Raw genomic sequence first — 20,722 nt, forward strand, 5'->3', positions numbered from 1 at the left:
AGAAAAGGTTTTTCTCCAGTGTGGACACGATGGTGTCTCTTCAGGTGACCAAGGTGACTGAAACTCTTATCACAATGTTTACAGTGAAAAGGTTTTTCTCCTGTGTGGACACGATGGTGTGACTTCAGGTGAACAAGGCTAATGAAACTCTTATCACAATGTTTACAGTGAAAAGGTTTTTCTCCAGTGTGGACACGCTGGTGTGCCTGCAGCGTGCTTAAATAATTGAAGCTCTTGTCACACTGTTTACAGACGTGAGTTTTCATTCCTGTATAGGTCATCTGACGTGATGACTTCACTTCTCCTGGTGGAGTCAAAGTCTCGGTAAACCGTTGATGACTGTACAATCTTGGTTTGTCTGCGTCTCCTTGTTCCTGGCTGGTTACACTACTGGTGATTTGCTGACAGGATTCTGAGGGGATCGGTCCCTTTCTGGGCTTTTGGTCGTCGCGGCTCGATTTGTAACCAGAACGGTGGACCTTAGCCTGGGAAGATTGAGACTCCTTCCTGGAGTGGTGGTTCATCATCTATACATGGACTGTGATGGCGTTGTAGGTTCTGTCGGGGAATGGACAATGTGTACTCTCTCTGTCTCCCTATTATCCTCTCTTCTGTCTCCTTTATGGACAATTTATTTATCCTCTCTTTGACTCCCAATACTCTCACAGCACTTGAGTACAGCCAGCTAAAACCCCTGGTCTCTGTGGAATTGAAAAATATTTTTTTGAATTTTAATTATAATAGCCTACAGAGCAGAGTTCTGATCTGACCTCACTCACAACACAACTGGTTGCCGTGCACGCCTGACTACACTACACCGATGTGCGCATGCATGCCGCCAGCCCTCCATATTTGGGCAAGAATGACGTCATCTATATATATCACATCACCACCATGCCACTCCGTTATTAGACATTATAAATTATGGCAAATTATGGCTCCCTATAACCATATTCACTTTGTGATATCTTTATTCCTGTTTGACTCCGTCGTATAACTGCTTGCAGCTATATTTACTTGTGGAAGCAGAGCGCGCAAGTAATAGTTTTCGTCCAGGACGATGTTTGATGCGTATGCGCCGTGCCAGCGTATGACAAGATGTCTACTTGTACATACACACATACACTAAAATCGTCATCATTGTGAGCTAGTTATACCAGTTATACCCTGACGTCATATGTTGGCACGATACGAATCAAACGGGGCGCAAAGTAACCACAGTATACCGCTAATCAACTTACACATTACATATACTGTACATATACATAGAGGCATTTCCTTTAATCCACCCGGCCGACACTGATCGACATACCGTATACATCACCATCGAAAGCCGTCACTCATGCGTATGTTGCTTGTTTGTTGCTTGTCTGCAAGCAGAGCACGCAAGTAGTGTCCAGTACTTGCACGCTCTGTCAAATCTCAGCAGAGAAGCTGAGTTTTGACAGTTTGTAGCGGTCAACAGTACTTGCGCGCCCTGCTTGCGCACTAGTAGGCCATTTATGGCCTACTTGTGTGCAACAAGCAAGTAGGCACTCGACAGAGTACAGTTCTAGTTTTGATATCGGTTGATACTGATATTGCATTTTTACGGCAGATATTGCAGATACAGATCATGCATCCCTAGTATCATGTATGTAGTAGAGCTACAGAGTTCACCTTGACTTGATATAAATTGATATAAATATAAATCGGTTTAGTGGTTTGCGAGATTCACTCTGGACTGGACTCTCCCTCTCTCACACACGCGTGCACACACACACACACACACATTTTTAAATCAATTACATTTCCATAAAAGGAAATCGACTTACACCTATGAAATTGAAGGTTACTCTCAAAACAGCTGAGCAATAGAGAATTATAGATACTGGAGTACTGGAGCAGATGTGGAACAAGGCGGCTGTTCAGGTGCAATGATACGGGGGATATGTGTCAGAATATTATGCCTATTTTGAGCACACATTTTTTTATTTAACTAGCAGAAAATAACTGATCTACACAAGCCTGTAGCCTGCTATTTTCGCTATTTGCCATACGACTAAAGTATGTATAGGGATTAGTTAGTTGTGGGCTCGCCACAGCAAGCACACACTAGTTATTGCCAGCCTATATTTATTCTGCTGCTTCTTCTTTATTCCACCCTTTTTTTGGCACCTAACTACTTCCACATACTTTATGCTAGAAATTTAGTTCAAACTTCAAACTGTTCAGCTCTTTGCAGTGACGTGTGCTTGTATTTGTATTTTTACAAAGTTCTATACTTTTTATACTTTTTAACTTTTTAACTTTTTTACATCCTTTATAATTAATGGAAGAAAGGTCCCATTTTTCACAGTTAACTTTTTTGAGCTCTTATTACTCCGTCATACTTTCACTTTGAAACTTCATTTAAACTTTATAATGTTCATCTATCTTTGAACTTTCATTGGTGAAAAAGATGTTTTGAAAAAGTTTATACTTTTAAAAACATTTAACTATTTATAGTTTTTTCCTCCCATTGACAATGTATGGGATTTATCTCTAAATCAACCTCACTTTTGCAGCCTCATTACTCTGGCATACTTTGTCGTAGAAACGTGATTTAAACTTTAGAAAGCTCACACGACTCTGGACCTTTTCGTGGTTCAAACCGTATTCGAATACGTTAAAAGTTTTTTCCGAAATCGCAGTTCAATCGCAGGCCGTTTCGCCTAATTAGTGCCAACTTAGAGTGCGGGGCTTCTTTGACTAGAGTGTGGAAACTGAAATTCTTTCCTTGAAAATGTACCAAACAAATTGTCGTCCCGGCCAAAATATTCATTTTACATGCATGTTCTTTGGTCATTTTGTAGCCACACATGTCCTCTTTCACACAATGTGACCACCAAAGCACAGAGACATACAGAATGTGAACTACGGCCTTTTAAGTGACACAAATACAGTCAAGCTGCTCATTGACCTCCATTGTATAATTCTTACGAGGAAAATATCGCGATGACAATTCTTAACTCGCTCTTATAACCACATTTTCGATCGTACCAACACCACAATCGCACATGGTGTACCTCAATATCTCAGGCCACTCACAGCGAAAAAAATATTTGCACTCGACTTTTACTTTTTGCGATAGAGCAATTTGTTCGGGCATAGTTTCCCCCATTCAGGACCATTGAAATCTCCCAGTCATAGTGCTGGCAAGTAGTAGAACTCTTTTTACTTCCACAGCTGAGACATATAAGGGCTTAATTACAGGGCTTGACATTAAAGTTACAAGATCTCAATGAGTTGCTCTGCGATACCTTGTGAGCTTGTAGGTCTGCTATTTGTGCAATTGGCTGGCCTTTACACAGCTCTCGCAAGAGCACACACGCACACACACCCTGTCTTCTTATTGGCTGGCCTTTACACAGCTCTCGCAAGAGCACGCACACATGCACGCACGCACGCGTTTAAATTTTTTTTAAATAATAATAATTAAAAACACTTCTACAACTTCCACATACTTTATTCCGCTTTATGCAGTTATTTATGCTTAAACTATAGTTTTTACAAATGTTCATACTTTTTTTAACTTTTACTTCAGCTTTAATACATTTTCTACTTTTGTTTACAATATGCTACAGTCCTGAAATTTTGATTATGGATTTAGACCACCAATGGGAACACTATTACTCCGTTCCCCAAGTTTCAAACTTCAATAACTTCATACATTGCATTTTACGCGAGCCCACGCAGTTTCTACAGGAACTGCTTTCTAGTTATTTAGTTATAGTTGCTGCGAGAGGGAGGTCTAGCCTCTCTGGATCCAACTCTGGATTCCTGGATCGCTGCCCTCCACAAATTCCTATCCAACATCAGGTTCTTGAGCTCTGCAGTGTTGTCAGCCAAGATGTCGCGCCACAGCACGTCTACATAGGTGGTATACGCTTCTTTCCTCTCCTGGCTTTGCCCTGGGTTGGCTCCCATAGGGTCAATTTACTTGCCTATATCCTTGTATAGGGATTAAATGGTTAATATTGTCTGTCTTCATGAGAACTCGTACCGCAGCACAATGTGTTCCTTCTTGTCCTACTTCCTCTCCCCAAGAAGGAAACTGCCTGAGGATAATACCACCCTCAGCACTATAGTACCAAGTTACCGACACGGCAGGGGGTCATGAAGGATAATACCACCACCCTCAGCACGAGTACCAACACGGCAGGGGGCCATGAAGGATAATACCACCCTATAGCAACACGGCAGGGGGCCATGACACTAAACAATTGTGCCGAAGGCAGAACAATAGTAACAAATAAGAGTCACAGCAAGGTTTCTCTTTGAGACTTTATTGGTATAGTAGCGTAACAAAACAACTTGAGGAACCAAGGCTGCAGCAAGCTGAAGCATTTTAGGAAATCAGAAATACATTGTTGTCCACTCTGCATTATAATGTAGCATAATACTGTGTGTACTGTATATATATGAACAGTGCTGTCACAACCTGCAGGGAAACCAATTGGGGGGGGGGGGGGGGGGGACAACATAAATGCTGAGACAATCAATTTAATGTTTAGTTTAAATCATTCCAGTTCTTTTTCCCCTCTATATCAGACATCACAATCATTATTTGAGAGGTTATGCTTATCAGACATCACAATCATTATTTGAGAGGTTATGCTTATCAGACATCACAATCATTACTTGAGAGGTTATTTCTTATCAGACATCACAATCATTTGAGAGGTTATTAAGGCATACGTTTGAAAGTGCTGTATAGGGTAAAGGGATTGCAGGTTATTTACTGTAGATATCTTTGCTAAAGTAAGTGTTAAATAGCTCCATACTCTGATATTTGTTCATAGTGTTTGTTCAGTAACCAGGGTCTCCACGTCTCTACAGCTCAGCAAATATATTCTGAGCTTGTGATACCAATATTATCAAATCAGGAGAGAGGACTCATAGAAACAACTGAAATTGGAAGTGATGAAACAAAAAACAAAAAAGAACAGACATAATTTGAACTGAAAGACTATTAATTTGAACTTCAAATGAATAGTCTTTCAGTTAAAATTTAAATCTTCAAATTTTGAAGATTTAAATATCTTTGAGGCCTTCTCTCTCTCCGGATTGGATAAAATTCGTATCCAAATTCCTAACATAAAAATGTATTTTCTGTTTATACTAAAGAGGTGGAGAGACGGGGAAAACCATTTACTGAACAAACATTTCATAGCAATGATTTCTATACGCGAATATAGAACTTAAACCTTTTAAGAAATTATTTTACTAAAACACATCGCCTTTAACTTCAAATAATGAAAAAAAATAAAACAAGTTTCCAGTTACAGGATCCATTTTAACAGTAAGTTTCACTGCCTGATTTTATTTTGCACTAGTAGGGGTTTTTCAGTAATCAGTACACTTGGCCAAGACAGTCCTACACAGCATGTGTCACTACCATAGACTGTAAAAACATATGGACAAAGCGTTCGCCGGGTCTGATATGGACGTAAAATGAAGCCAGTCAGTCCTTGTATTGTAAATCGCCATCTTTCTAGATCCGTTTTGGCCCAGCTGGCCATTGGCTGGCCCAGGTTTTTATTTTGACTCGAACGGGGGGTGGCTCCCGTTCATAGACCGTAACGGTAGCCACGCCCCTCAGAACATACGCAACTTTATGGTCATGTTTTTAATAAATGGGACCATAATTTTCCAAAAAGAATATTATGACATGAGAAATGAGACTTTAAACTAGTGACTGGAAGCAGAAAGTTTTTTGGGCCCAATGACAGCGCCACAACAGGCCATTATATGAACTTTCAGGATGTCCCGATTTCCTTAGTGGCTTCACAAAATATCTGTCTGACTGCCCCCCTGGTCACTACTAGGGTCATTGCAACCACATCCAACAGAACAGCAACAATAAGCAAAACAAAAATATCTATCTATAAAGTTAAAAAAGATAAACAACCTAAAGTACAGCTCCCACCCACAGTCCAACAATAATAGCTATAATAATACCAATGGAGGTAGTGTCTGCTTCTTACAGGATCATCACTTATAGAGGAATGGATATAAATGCCATCTCTCATCTTCTTACACACCAAAACAAACCCCGCAACATGACATCTGAGACAAGAGCTCAGTCAAAATTCTGCAATCTCTAGGCAGCTGAAGAGAGAAGCCTGAAAAATGCATGTCACATACAGTTAAAGAAAGACAGGTTATAATTTAAACGTGTCCTGGTAAATGGAGGTTTATGAATACTAAATAGTAAAGCTAATGAAATATGTGCACTTCACCTTTTTGGGGTGCTGGGTTAGAAATGATCATAGAGGAAAATAATAGAACCTTCACAATCATAATGCTCCAATACAACTTATTCAACGCTGTTTCGAGCCTGGGCTCTTTGTCAGCTGGGCCAAACTTGATTTTTGAACATTTGGCCTCCAATGGTTTCTACACAGCCCTGGACTTGAGCATACAAAATGTACATCTGATAATGTGAAATGAAGTGTCTGACATTTTTGCGGAGAAATACACGCAAGACATCAGTCCACACATCAGAACAATTGTGACTAAATTTGCCTGAGGGACTGCCATTGGATTTATTTGAATTTTCGTTTTTTTTTTTCATGTCATATGAAAGCAGGGAATCATAGCTTCAAATTGACATATTGGTTTGACCCATCAGTTTTGGAGATATGGCTTATAGAGTAATGTCTTGCAGAAAACAGCGAGTCGAGAAAACAGGCTTGAAAGGTGGTCTCTAACATTACACTTAGCTACATGTTTGGGCATTTATTTCATATTTACATGTCTATTTCAGCTCTGACATTTTTTTCAGACTCTAGTATGTGAAGAGTCTGCCTAGCCTGTGCTATAAACTCATAAAAATAAATAAAAAAAACTCAAAGCTGGAATTTGCGCAATGACAGTCTCTCAGTCAAATCGGGTCACAATTGGATTTAGGTTGGAAATGTACAAGCATTTACCTTTAATAATGGGAGTGTTAGATGTAGGTGTGCCAATGAGCAAGCACTGAAAATGTTACTATAAAATGTAATATTATAATTACCATTTATACACAATGGGCATTTGGCATGATCACTTTGGCATAAGTAAATCTAATCTATCCCATTATTATGCCATGTTTCTCACTGACGGTTACTGTACATCACAATGTACAAAGATGAGTTATATCCATTCCATACCCTAAAATAAAAATGTTAACCTTCAGATAGCAACAGACCCACACATGTAGCCCAAAGCGATAGTTCCCCTTTAACCCATTTTGGGCGGGAACCCCTTTTGGTGTTAGCATTATGATATGCTTTAGATATTGAAAAATAGCAGATCTACAAGCTCATAGCGCGCCACCGAGTGGCACGCTACGAGCTTGTAGGTCTGCTATTTTAGAAAAATCTAAGAACGACTGACATACGTAGACACATAGCTTTTTCAGAAAACTGTCAGGATGTGGAAGACATTTTTTAGAATCTGATCTCAGGTTAACTATTACTCACTAAATGGAAACCCTGCTCAGATGGATCACCGCAGTCATCCTTCCGTAACAAATAGGTACGTCTCAGGTCCCCCATAACTAAACGAGCCTTGTCATTTCCATTTGTGATACCATGAGTGATGTTATCTCTGCAGAGATCGTGTCTCTTCCCAGGGGGAAAACGTTGAACAGCTGTTGCAGTCCAGCTGTGTGATTTGCATATCATATAGTCAGTATAAATGGGTATTATAGTTTATGAATAAGCCCAACCAAGATGTTGCTCTAATACGGAACAGGAATATCTCTATGATGTTACAGCTATTAATGCGCCACGTCTCTGTGTGTGTGTGTGCGTGTGCGTGTGCGTGTGCGTGTGCGTGTGCGTGTGTGTGTGCGGTTGTAATGCACGTAACTCGAGAACCGTGTGCCCCACCACCGACTTCACATTCGACACACGCGTTCTACTACTGGCAGATACAGAGATCTCCATATGGGGGACAGAGTAGACAGATAGTTAAAACGGGTGCTATGACAAGTTGACAACGGGTATTATAGGTTCCCAAGTCACATCCTTCTCAAGTAGGCCGGTGGCCAACAGGCACGTACAGGTCTAGTGATTATTAAAACACAAAGGTTCGAATCCTCCCCGGTGCCTCTGGCTTGGCCAGGCACTCCAACAAGCACAATAGAGCGTCGCAGTCCCGCCCCGTTTCAGAACGACGACGGCACCGGAAGAGAATTTCCCATTCATTTTTTTTCCTTAGACGTTTTAGAAAGTATTTATTTAAAGACCTCGGACAGAGCCAACTCGGCTCCTGACAAATCATGACAATAAACAAAACAGCCGAACAAATAATTAGAAAGAAGAAAAAAAGGGCAGGGTACAGCACTACGTGTACACTTTTTTCTTCTTTCTAATTATTTGTTTTTAGTGTCATGATTTTGTTTGGGCTTGACCCCCTAAATAATAATAATACATTTTATTTATAAAGCACTTTACATTCTTTCAAATCTCAGAGTGCTGCAAGGTTTAAAAGCATGGCATGAAAACAGCATAGGCAACAAACAAAAAAGGAAATAAAACAAATCATTGCAGACTCTTAACAGTACAACAGAGCAGTGGTAATTGGTATGCTTTTCACCAGTAAAAACATGTCAAGTGAGCTGGGCGTTGAATGGTGTTTCCATCGAGATTTCCACTCCTTTTAGAGTTTATGTTTGCTGTTAAGAAACAATTACAGACATATTCTACTTGTCTCAATGTGTAGGTGGAAAACAAAGAGCAATGCATTGATTCATGTTAATATTAGTTTCTCTTTTTTTTGTCTGCAAGATACAGTAAAACCCATACTAAAGTACGTGTACCTCTCATATTTATACTTGACATTGGAACCATCGTCCAGCTATGATTCACTGCTGGGAAATGTAGCATTTGGCCTTGGTGATCTCTCTTTGAAGGCCCATGCTCCATCTTCAGCGGCTGTGTTAGGGGAAACAGATAAGACATGAAGTCAAGAATATTACAATCCTTATATTGACACCCATTGGATATTTTATTAGAAACTGATCTAAGAGATAACACAAAATTACATTTGCAAGAAAAGTGGCAAAATTGTACCCAGTTCTACTCCTGTTTGATGACGTCTCCTCCCCTGACTGTGGGCTGGCTGTTCTGGAGACTGTTGACCCGGTTCACGTTGATGCTCGTGGGAGTGGGTGACATCTGCTGCTGACCCGGCCGGATGGGCTTGGCTGCACGCACGCGCACACACGCACACACAGTCACACACACACACACACACACACACACACACACACACACACACACACACACACACACACACACACACACACACACACACAATTTAGGCATTTAGCAGACGCTCTTAATCCAGAGCGATTTACAGTAAGCAAGAACAACACAAGGTAATGCATCAAATACATAATCATAAGCAAGCCAAGAACATAATATCTATCTAACAGCCGATATCTGTATGGTGAAGCTATGAGTATACATTATAGATTGCTATGTCTATATAAAATGCTTGCTATAAAAAAACGTGTGTGTGTGTGTGTGTGTGTGTGTGTGTGTGTGTGTGTGTGTGTGTGTGTGTGCGTGCGTGCATTGTTTCTTCATGCTGACCAATCTGTCCTCTGCGAGCCATGTTCTTAGCCCGGACAGCCTCCTTGATCCGGTCCACCTCCTGCTGGTAGCGCTTGCGGTCCCGGGACGCGTTCTCCTTGGCCTCCTTCAGGGCCGACTCCAGAGCTTTGACCCGCTCCGCCGTGGCGCGCAGGCGCTTCTCCAGCTTGGGAAGCTCGCAGCGCAGGTCGGCGTTGTCACGCACCAGCTATAGGTGGAGCGAGATTAAGCCATTGAGACGGGCACCGCAGTGTGCAAGATGTGCATCTTGCATAATGGTGATGCTATTGCATTGACTACATACAGTATGCCCACACAGACAGGGCTGGACTGGGACAAAAATTCGGCCCGGGCATTTTCACGTGAATTTGGCCCAGACCGGCCCACCACAACCAGCGCGCAGATAGCAGAAACTCTACCGCCCGCTCCGTCGCGGCACACACAAACAAACAAGCCCTAATACCACCACTTTTGATATGTGATGTAAATTATACTAACCAACAGACAACTACACAACCCTTTGTAGAGGGTATATTTGTCACTCACTGATACAGGTACAGTGACATTATCATGATGGCACTGGCAGAATGGCAGCACGCCCGGACCTTTCCTGGTGGCCTGCCAAAAATAAATAAAAAAAGGCGGCCCCTACGGTCGCGACCCACCATACCAGAATACCAGCCATGCTGTCATGGTAAAAACAAAGTGTGCTTTTTCGTATCAAAAAAAAGAGTCAACATCAACATGGTGATGCTTTTAATTGTTTACCTGTTTGTGGACCTTGGTGAGCTGCTCCAGGTTGTTTTCCAGGAAGGAGATCTTCTGCTTCTGGGCAGCGCTGCCTCCTGTATTCTCAGAGTCCATCTCTGCACTCTGTTCAGACACAACACTCAGAACTAGGGTTCTGTTCAGACACAACACTCAGAACTAGGGTTCTGTTCAGACACAACACTCAGAACTAGGGTTGACCCGATTCGATCACGTCAGTTTTGAATTGATCGGAATCGGATAGGGAGCAAAGAAACGTGATCGGGACATCCCTATAAGAACTTTAGTTTTTTGCTGGACGCAGGGGCTGGCCAACATGAATCCATGCTCTTAAACCTTTTTTGCACGTTTTTGCAATATTTTAGAAAGGGACTGTTATTATTTTTGCAATGCCATAGTTTCACTCTTTAAATTTTGGGGAAAACGTTCCCAAATTTAAATACAGCAATGCATTGATTGATTAATTGAAAGGGAATTTATTCGTAATATGTACTTTTGAAAGCTTGAATATTTGCTTCAGTATATAGTTGCATGTACACTACAGCACCACCGCACGTTGCCTCAGCCTAGTGACTGCAGCCTCAGCCTAGTGACTGTAGCCTCAGCCTAGTGACTGTAGCCTCAGCCTAGTGACTGTAGCCTCAGCCTAGTGACTGTAGCCTCAGCCTAGTGACTGTAGCCTCAGCCTAGTGACTGTAGCCTCAGCCTAGTGACTGTAGCCTCAGTCTAGTGACTGTAGCCTCAGCCTAGTGACTGTAGTCTCAGCCTAGTGACTGTAGCCTCAGTCTAGTGACTGTAGTCTCAGCCTAGTGACTGTAGCCTCAGTCTAGTGACTGTAGTCTCAGCCTAGTGACTGTAGCCTCAGTCTAGTGACTGTAGCCTCAGCCTAGTGACTGTAGCCTCAGCCTAGTGACTGTAGTCTCAGCCTAGTGACTGTAGCCTCAGTCTAGTGACTGCAGCCTCAGCCTAGTGACTGTAGCCTCAGCCTAGTGACTGTAGCCTCAGCCTAGTGACTGTAGTCTCAGCCTAGTGACTGTAGCCTCAGCCTAGTGACTGTAGCCTCAGCCTAGTGACTGTAGCCTCAGCCTAGTGACTGTAGCCTCAGCCTAGTGACTGTAGCCTCAGCCTAGTGACTGTAGCCTCAGTCTAGTGACTGTAGTCTCAGTCTAGTGACTGTAGTCTCAGCCTAGTGACTGTAGCCTCAGCCTAGTGACTGTAGTCTCAGCCTAGTGACTGTAGCCTCAGTCTAGTGACTGTAGTCTCAGCCTAGTGACTGTAGCCTCAGTCTAGTGACTGTAGCCTCAGCCTAGTGACTGTAGCCTCAGCCTAGTGACTGTAGTCTCAGCCTAGTGACTGTAGCCTCAGTCTAGTGACTGTAGCCTCAGCCTAGTGACTGTAGCCTCAGCCTAGTGACTGTAGTCTCAGCCTAGTGACTGTAGCCTCAGTCTAGTGACTGTAGCCTCAGCCTAGTGACTGTAGTCTCAGCCTAGTGACTGTAGCCTCAGTCTAGTGACTGTAGTCTCAGCCTAGTGACTGTAGTCTCAGTCTAGTGACTGTAGCCTCAGCCTAGTGACTGTAGCCTCAGCCTAGTGACTGTAGTCTCAGTCTAGTGACTGTAGTCTCAGCCTAGTGACTGTAGCCTCAGTCTAGTGACTGTAGCCTCAGCCTAGTGACTGTAGTCTCAGCCTAGTGACTGTAGCCTCAGTCTAGTGACTGTAGTCTCAGCCTAGTGACTGTAGTCTCAGTCTAGTGACTGTAGTCTCAGCCTAGTGACTGTAGCCTCAGCCTAGTGACTGTAGCCTCAGCCTAGTGACTGTAGTCTCAGCCTAGTGACTGTAGCCTCAGTCTAGTGACTGTAGTCTCAGCCTAGTGACTGTAGCCTCAGTCTAGTGACTGTAGCCTCAGCCTAGTGACTGTAGCCTCAGCCTAGTGACTGTAGTCTCAGCCTAGTGACTGTAGCCTCAGCCTAGTGACTGTAGCCTCAGCCTAGTGACTGTAGTCTCAGCCTAGTGACTGTAGCCTCAGCCTAGTGACTGTAGCCTCAGCCTAGTGACTGTAGCCTCAGCCTATAGTGACTGTAGTCTCAGCCTAGTGACTGTAGTCTCAGCCTATAGTGACTGTAGTCTCAGCCTAGTGACTGTAGCCTCAGCCTAGTGACTGTAGTCTCAGCCTAGTGACTGTAGTCTCAGTCTAGTGACTGTAGTCTCAGTCTAGTGACTGTAGCCTCAGTCTAGTGACTGTAGCCTCAGCCTAGTGACTGTAGTCTCAGCCTAGTGACTGTAGTCTCAGCCTAGTGACTGTAGTCTCAGCCTAGTGACTGTAGCCTCAGCCTAGTGACTGTAGCCTCAGTCTAGTGACTGTAGCCTCAGTCTAGTGACTGTAGCCTCAGCCTAGTGACTGTAGCCTCAGCCTAGTGACTGTAGTCTCAGCCTAGTGACTGTAGCCTCAGCCTATAGTGACTGTAGTCTCAGTCTAGTGACTGTAGCCTCAGTCTAGTGACTGTAGCCTCAGCCTAGTGACTGTAGTCTCAGCCTAGTGACTGTAGTCTCAGCCTAGTGACTGTAGTCTCAGCCTAGTGACTGTAGCCTCAGCCTAGTGACTGTAGCCTCAGCCTAGTGACTGTAGCCTCAGTCTAGTGACTGTAGCCTCAGCCTAGTGACTGTAGCCTCAGCCTAGTGACTGTAGTCTCAGCCTAGTGACTGTAGCCTCAGCCTATAGTGACTGTAGCCTCAGCCTAGTGACTGTAGCCTCAGCCTATAGTGACTGTAGTCTCAGCCTAGTGACTGTAGTCTCAGCCTAGTGACTGTAGTCTCAGCCTAGTGACTGTAGTCTCAGCCTAGTGACTGTAGCCTCAGCCTATAGTGACTGTAGTCTCAGCCTAGTGACTGTAGTCTCAGCCTAGTGACTGTAGCCTCAGTCTAGTGACTGTAGCCTCAGCCTAGTGACTGTAGCTCTGAATGAGCCTCAGTGACTGTAGCCTCAGCCTATAGTGACTGTAGTCTCAGCCTAGTGACTGTAGTCTCAGCCTGTAGTGACTGTAGTCTCAGCCTGTAGTGACTGTAGTCTCAGTCTAGTGACTGTAGCCTCAGTCTAGTGACTGTAGCCTCAGTCTAGTGACTGTAGTCTCAGCCTAGTGACTGTAGTCTCAGCCTAGTGACTGTAGCCTCAGCCTATAGTGACTGTAGCCTCAGCCTAGTGACTGTAGCCTCAGTCTAGTGACTGTAGCCTCAGCCTAGTGACTGTAGCTCTGAATGAGCCTCAGTGACTGTAGCTCTGAATGAGCCTCGATAGCTCTGTAGCCCATGAGTCAGTGATCTGTAGAGAAACCGAATCCCTTATTTACACATGTTACCTTTGAAGAATCCCATGACCTACTTATCACAGACACTCATTCTTCCCCGGGCTCATTAAAATTTAAACACAGGGACATTTTAATTGGGGATAGCGGCCGCAGGATTAAAGATGCATGGCTGAGGCACACGTGTGTGTGTGTGTGTGTGTGTGTGTGTGTGTGTGTGTGTGTGTGTGTGTGTGTGTGTGTGTGTGTGTGTGTGTGTGTGTGTGTGTGTGTGTGTGTGTGTGTGTGTGTGACCATTTGAACTAATGAAGAACCATATAAAATGGTACAATATATACAGTTATATATATACAGTCATCAATGAAGCAAACTATCAACTCTTTTCCAATATTTTTGAGTAAACAAGAAAAAGAAAAGAACAGTTTACTGTAAAAAGGCTAGCATTTTACAGTTAAACACTGACTGTACGTTACTGTACCGTTACTGCAACGTAAACCGTTACCTTCTTGACTCTGGCGGTCAAATCCTGAACAAACAGCCTTCTCAGGTTGTGGAGGGTTTGCAGCTCTCTAAGCTGTGTGAGTCATCACAGAGAACCAGATCACAGAAGGATTGGGACACAAACATGTAAAGTACATGAGAAAATACTGTACATTGCATGTGCATTATTTCTTCCCCAATAGCTGCTGGTCTGGTCGGAATGCAGGTTCCCACTTACAAAATATAGAATTGTAAGTAGGGTTTGTATATTCATATTTTGGGCCAATACGCTCTTTAAGTATAAACCATTCGTTGACACATACTATGTTCGTCAACCTTGAAATTAACCTACATAATTACCACTCCGGCAGAAGCTGTAGTCAGATATAGGTCACAACTTTTACCATAATATCAACATGTTTTACAAAATGTTCCCCCAAAAGATTACAAGTTCTAAATCCATTGTTGTCCATCCGTTGTAGTTTGTAGCTAAATAACTTAAATAAGCCGTTAACAAACTACAGTGAATACCATTCATATTGATAAGAGTGCAGACAAGCAAATTTGAAGAAAAAATAATCTGCACCCTCCAATAACCGCATAGAAATCCACATGAACACATTAATAACTCACTACTGTCTCCTCCAGTCCCTTCAGGTCCTGTCTCGCCTGCTCCCTTCGGTCCTGCATAATCCTGGGGTCGGATAAAAAACAAAGCCAGAAAATCATTCCATTTAGCCAGCACACAAATAACACAATCCCTGGGGGACTACCAGCTCTGCTAATAAAACAGTATACATTTTGTCTCATTGTCTTCTAGTCTCTTGACAATCACAATTGAACGTAATTATTATAATTGTTTTGTAATCAGTTCAAGTGTGGACTGAAAAGTGCTTTGAGAATTGCGATAGCATAAACGTGCACTTTAAACAATCAAATCAATAATGGTAATGATCAATAGCAGCCATCGATCTATACCAGGGCCCAGCGGGCATTGTAGGGGGTTTGATTGATTGATTGAAATATTTATTAACAGTTTGCAGAATTACAGTACATTTCAAGCACAAACTCAGACTGTTAACTGTTAACTGTGAGTGGACGACCCAATTAAGCATTACACTTGTTTACAAGAGGGTCCACCTTGTTCAATTCATCAAAACATTTAGAGACGTACAAATAGACACTTCTATATAGTCAAAGAACAGAACAGGAATTCATCATAAAGTAGGTAAAAAGGGAAAAGAAGTCAGTGAGGGGGAAAAGGAGTGGGGGGATTCAGATTTTACGAGGGCCAGTTTTGAATTGCAGCCGTCCGTAGGTGCCCTTTGAGAGCAGTTTTGAAGGAGTCAAGGGATTCACATGTCTTAATGTGCGAAGAGACGTGAGGTGAAAGGGACAGCCAATTAGGACATTTCGTTACAGTAGTTATGCTACAGATTCAAGCAACAAAGATTGCAACACTTGGAATGAGATATTAGTTTGCCTAAATCCAGCATACAGTTCAACTAGTGAAACACTTACTTTCAGTTTCTGTAAGTGTCTGTAATGTACTTTATCTATCTTGGTTTGGTTCTTGACACTACTCTCACCTGTACCTATCCTGAATTTCACTCTTACTGCCGTTTCTGCTACTGTATATGAGTCATATCATATGTCAATATGACTCAATGCAGGTCATGACACAGGCATTTCTCCACAGGGATAAAGGAGGTTTCTCTTACTTTTTTCAATTTCGTATTATTACTTTACCCTCTTGCTGCTATATGACACCTGCATTTCCCCACAGGGATACAGATTCATCTCACTTTCAGTTTCTATATTAATATTTTATTATTACTTAATTTATTTTTGTTCTTCTTGACTCTACTGTTTACCTGTACTTTCCCTCTTTCTGCTAAATGACACCTGCATTTCCCCACAGGGATACAGATTCATTTCACTTTCAGTTTCTAATTAGTTTTCATAAAACCAGCATACGAATAGTGAAATAATGGTTTTTACTTTCTTACAAAGCTGTCACTCATTCATCTGTAATGGTGTGCGTGCATAAACTAGAGCCCAACCGATGACAATTTTTTTGGCTGATGCCGATCCCCGCTATCGGAGAGTCCTGTACCACAGATTAACCGATATTTTGTCCAAAAGTCAAGTCTAATCAATTTGAAAAACTTAGACTTGATTTAATTTACTTGAGAACATTCAAATTATAAGTGAACAAAAGGCTCTAGTTAGTATAAACTTCAAGCGGTACAAACTCAGTTCAGTGCATTAGCGTTAGCGTTAGCACATACGTGAGCTCGTGGATCTGGCGGCTTTTCTCCTGGTCGGCGGACTTGAGTTTGTCGTGCTCTGCCTTCAGTCTCTCCTGCTCCAACACGATCTCCTGGTTCACACTGAACACACCATATAGAGAGAGGCAGTCAGTGTGTATTCTATGCATTGGCTCTGTTATCTGTGTGTACGTGCGGTGAGTGGCTGTTTCTAGGGGTGAATGTGGTCTTGTATGTGTATTTTGTTTTGTGTGTACAGTATGTGTGGTGGTGGTGGTGGTGGTGGTGGTGATGTGCGTGTGTGTGTGTGTGTGTAGCACTTGCACTAGTCTCGGCGACCTTACAGGCGTATGCAAAGGCTAAATTTATGTAATTTAGATAGCATTTTATACAGACATAGCACTCTATAATGTATACTTCACCGTACAGATTATCTATTGTTAGACAGATATATTATGTATTGGATGCATTACCTTGTGTTGTTCTTTATTAAATCACTCTGGATTAAGAGCGTCTGCTAATTAAATGCCTAAATTATGTGTGTGTGTGTGTGTGTGTGTGTGTGTGTGTGTGTGTGTGTGTGTGTGTGTGTGTGTGTGTGTGTTTGTGTGTGTGTGTGTGTGTGTGTGTGTGTGCGCGCACACGTGTGTGCGTGCGTGAGTGTGCGTGTGGAGTAGTTTCTAACTCTTGCAGGTCGGTCATCGTTTTCTCCTTCTCGTCCAGTTCGTCTCTCAGGCTGCTGATCTGTTTCAGATGACCTTCCCTCTGAGACTGGATCTTTTTCTCCACTGCCTCCTGACCACAGCCAAACAAAAAAATATATATAATACAATACAATAATATATACACACACACACACACACACACACACACACACAAATAATGCAGAATGTGCAAAGCTGACGTGTTTAAGATGTGTGCATAAATCTGCTGTATATTGTGTATAGAATATACTATACATTGTTTACACAAGGTCACGGTATAGCTACCGTTAGGTAGCAGCTACTGGGGAAAAATATGCCGTTGGTGTATACCAATATACCTAGATTTTGTACATGTACATTTCAAGATGCTCTATTATATTATCTTTTTTGCACTCTCTTTTCTCTAAATGTTTTTATTTGATTTTTTTTTAAACTTTTTCTAGCATTATACCGTTGTTGTTATTATCTATGCAGCTGCATTGTCTGAAGGAGGACAAACCAAAATAAGTTTGACTCTTATGTACCTGTACAGAGGATGTAACAATAAAGTACACTAACCCTGAACCTTGAACCTTGAACCTCAGATTGTCTCTCATTCTCTTTCTCCTCCATGTGGATTTTCTCTGGAGGGGGAAATGCCAGGAACATTTTAGCACCAGGGACACTTTACTGTATGTGGTGCAATGATTCATGAAATACTCCATTATCATTCAACAACATTTTGTAATTGGTTTAGTGATGCATCATAGAAAATGATATAATATATGTGTTTCACAAACATGTGATGGTAAATGTTTGTCTTTGTTCCATTGTTAAACAATATCAAAAGCAATTTCAATTTCAATTTCAAAATGTCTATTTGGGCTCAGGTAACTGGGGTCTGGGGATGAGCATTTAGCATTTCATAAATAATTACCATATCTTACCATAATCTTATTGTTTTAATTACTTACATTGATTAATTAAATTATCAGGAAAAACTATTATATTTCTATAGTCACAAATTACAATACAATTCCTAACACAGCACATGACTACCAACAAAATACATTAGTCATACAGTTCTCATAGTGCAACAGGACACTGCATTCACCACTAGGTGGTGCTAAAAGATAATCTAAGCCATTGCAGTGCTGCGCAAACTCTAAAATAAATCCTCATTTAGATGTTTAAACTCAATTCATTATGTTATATTATTGTATAGTTAGCATGGAAAGCTTAGGAATTTCCACATTCATAAATGCCAGTAGGCCTAACATTTACCCAGGATAGGTATGCTAAGCATGAGTGCTCTTTTTCAGCGACGCCCTGCAAAGGCCTGCATGACTTGGGAACTGCACAACTGTACATCCTCAGTCAGAGACTGATGGCCACTGAGCAGCTCCACTGGAGCGGTGGGGGGGTTCAATGCCTTGCTCAAGGGCACTGCGGTGTTGAGGGAGGGGTGAGCTTGGCGGTCAATAGGCCTGTCTCACAGCCCTTCCCCGCCCCCTTTCTAGACCTAGTGGTGATGACGTCACGTGACGTCACATTACATTACGTTAAAAGACCTACATTCAGAAGCCATAAACAAGGCTTTTTCTGAAGATAAACTTTATTCCATTTGTTTTAGCGGTCTTAACATCTTGTTTTCTTCATAATAATATTGGTCTTTTACATTTTAAGTTTAACATTTGGAAACGGCCTTAAATGGTGCAGAGAAAGCAGGTAGGGATGTAGCTCTGGTCCATGAGTAAGGCTATGGACCAGAGTTACATCCCTACCTGCTTTCTCTGGCTGTGAGACAGGCCTATTACTTTACTTCCCCACCCATATTTTTTTGTTGGTCAGGGGAGGGGTTGAACCGGGAACCTTTAGGTCACATGAGGGTAACGTGTCATTGTTCCGACTGCTCATTAGTCGAAGCCATTACTAGCCCTATCCCAAACGCACGCGGAAGCCATGGGGTGAGTCTTAAGCCCAACACACACCGTCTGTGAAGCGGGTGCGCAGCGCTGCGCCAACGCCTGGAAAATAGAACAGTGGCGTATCGGAGCGGCAGGACGGAGCCGGTGTGGGATAGGTTCATTGAAAATAACGGAGGCGGCTGTTTTGACGCGCGGCGTTCGCAGTCGGTGTGTGTTGGGCTTTAACCGGTCATGTTGTCGGACTAACGGGATGTCAGACTAATGTGCAGTCCCCCACAAACATTTAGGCCACTGCTGCCTCAATTAGTTTAAATCTGGGTGTAAAAATGGACCTATAGCGTTTCATATAGAGCACCGAAGTCTGATGTCACTTTCAGTAGAGGGCGTCAGTCCCCAGGTTCATGTATTTGTTTAGTTGCATTGAAATCCCCATTGAGGCGATTTTAGATCAGCTCATATAACAACTGTGTTTGAAAAATAAACATGTCACCCCGGCCGCTTCACTCATATGGATATGAAGAATTAACTGACTGAGAGAAAACGCTAATGTTACTGCTGCTGAATTAGTTAGATTTTCGCTAGAAGCAGACTGTATCATATATGAGTGACTGACTGTTGCAAACGATACAGAGACACCTCCCTGACAATAACGCAGAGACAGCTTGTTTATTTTTGGACCACAACGCTTATAGTAGACGATATTAAGATCACCCCATGTTATTCTCCATAGAGAAATTACTTCCGCGAACCAGGGGAATCGTCGGGATGAGCGAAGTTACGTCAGGACTTCGGTGCTCTATAGTTATACAACATGGACGTTAGGATGTGGCTGTGTTGTGTTTTCCAGACAGCTCTCCTCACCCTGGGCACTGAGCTGGACCAGCTCCTCGGTCAGCGAGTCTATTTTCTCCTCCAACTGCCTCTTCTTCTGCTCCACATTGTGGAGATACTCCGTCAGGGACTTGATCTTAGCTTCATGCTAAACACCACCGAGAACCAAGGGACAGAGAGAGAGTAAAATGACGGGAGGTAAAAAACTCCATGACCAGACCGAGTAGGCATGCACACTTTGGTCACACACAGAAATGATATATTTTCCACCCAAAGTGTTGGTCAGTCAACAATGTTTTCAGTTTAAATCAAAATTCCTTGCAGATGATTAAGTGTCAGAGTTTGTAAGTGCTCATTATCAGTAAAGCAACGTATTATAACTCCTGTATTATACGCAAATTCAAAACAGGTGGTACACAGCGCTGTTGAGTGATATCCAACGAGCACTTCCAAACTCAAACACTTTGAAAAATAATAATAATCTGCAAGGAAGTAGCTAAGTAGCTAGTAGGCCAAAGAGCCTCTGTCTCACCCACACTCGGTTGCTCATGGACACTTGCAAACTTTAGCAGGGACTTGAATCCACATACTTGGCCTTATTTAAAACTGCCTTTTAACTCACAGCACAGTAGTGTTGTTTTCGTCGACTAAAACTAAGACGAAATATGTTCGTCGACTACCTATTTTCACTGACAAAAACAAATGGAAACTAAATGAAAACTAAGCTACGATGACTAAAACTAAGACTAAATATATTGACAATTTCGTCGACAAATAAAAACTAGACTAAAACGTTAGGAAGGGACTAGTGGACAAGAGATCCAGTAGAAGTCATTTTACACTTGGTTGCATGCTG

At 42.4% G+C, this 20,722-nt stretch overlaps 1 protein-coding gene across 1 annotated transcript in view; it reads right to left on the bottom strand.

Moving 5' to 3' along the window:
* Positions 1-9,089: 9,089 nt before the first annotated feature.
* The window catches only part of LOC310867544 (kinesin-1 heavy chain-like), a gene marked incomplete at both ends in the record, with an annotated part of 35,184 nt that continues 23,551 nt past the window's right edge, over positions 9,090-20,722 (bottom strand). Inside the window, 9 exons of the mRNA XM_083777658.1 lie at positions 9,090-9,217; positions 9,609-9,816; positions 10,377-10,481; positions 14,177-14,248; positions 14,788-14,848; positions 16,446-16,547; positions 17,110-17,219; positions 17,687-17,751; positions 19,897-20,014. Of these exons, the coding sequence (XP_083633784.1) occupies positions 9,090-9,217; positions 9,609-9,816; positions 10,377-10,481; positions 14,177-14,248; positions 14,788-14,848; positions 16,446-16,547; positions 17,110-17,219; positions 17,687-17,751; positions 19,897-20,014 (969 nt within the window). The remainder of the gene's footprint in view (positions 9,218-9,608; positions 9,817-10,376; positions 10,482-14,176; positions 14,249-14,787; positions 14,849-16,445; positions 16,548-17,109; positions 17,220-17,686; positions 17,752-19,896; positions 20,015-20,722) is intronic.

Source organism: Protomyctophum parallelum (genome assembly GCF_964188405.1).
Source record: "Protomyctophum parallelum genome assembly, chromosome: 12".
NCBI lineage: Eukaryota > Metazoa > Chordata > Actinopteri > Myctophiformes > Myctophidae > Protomyctophum > Protomyctophum parallelum.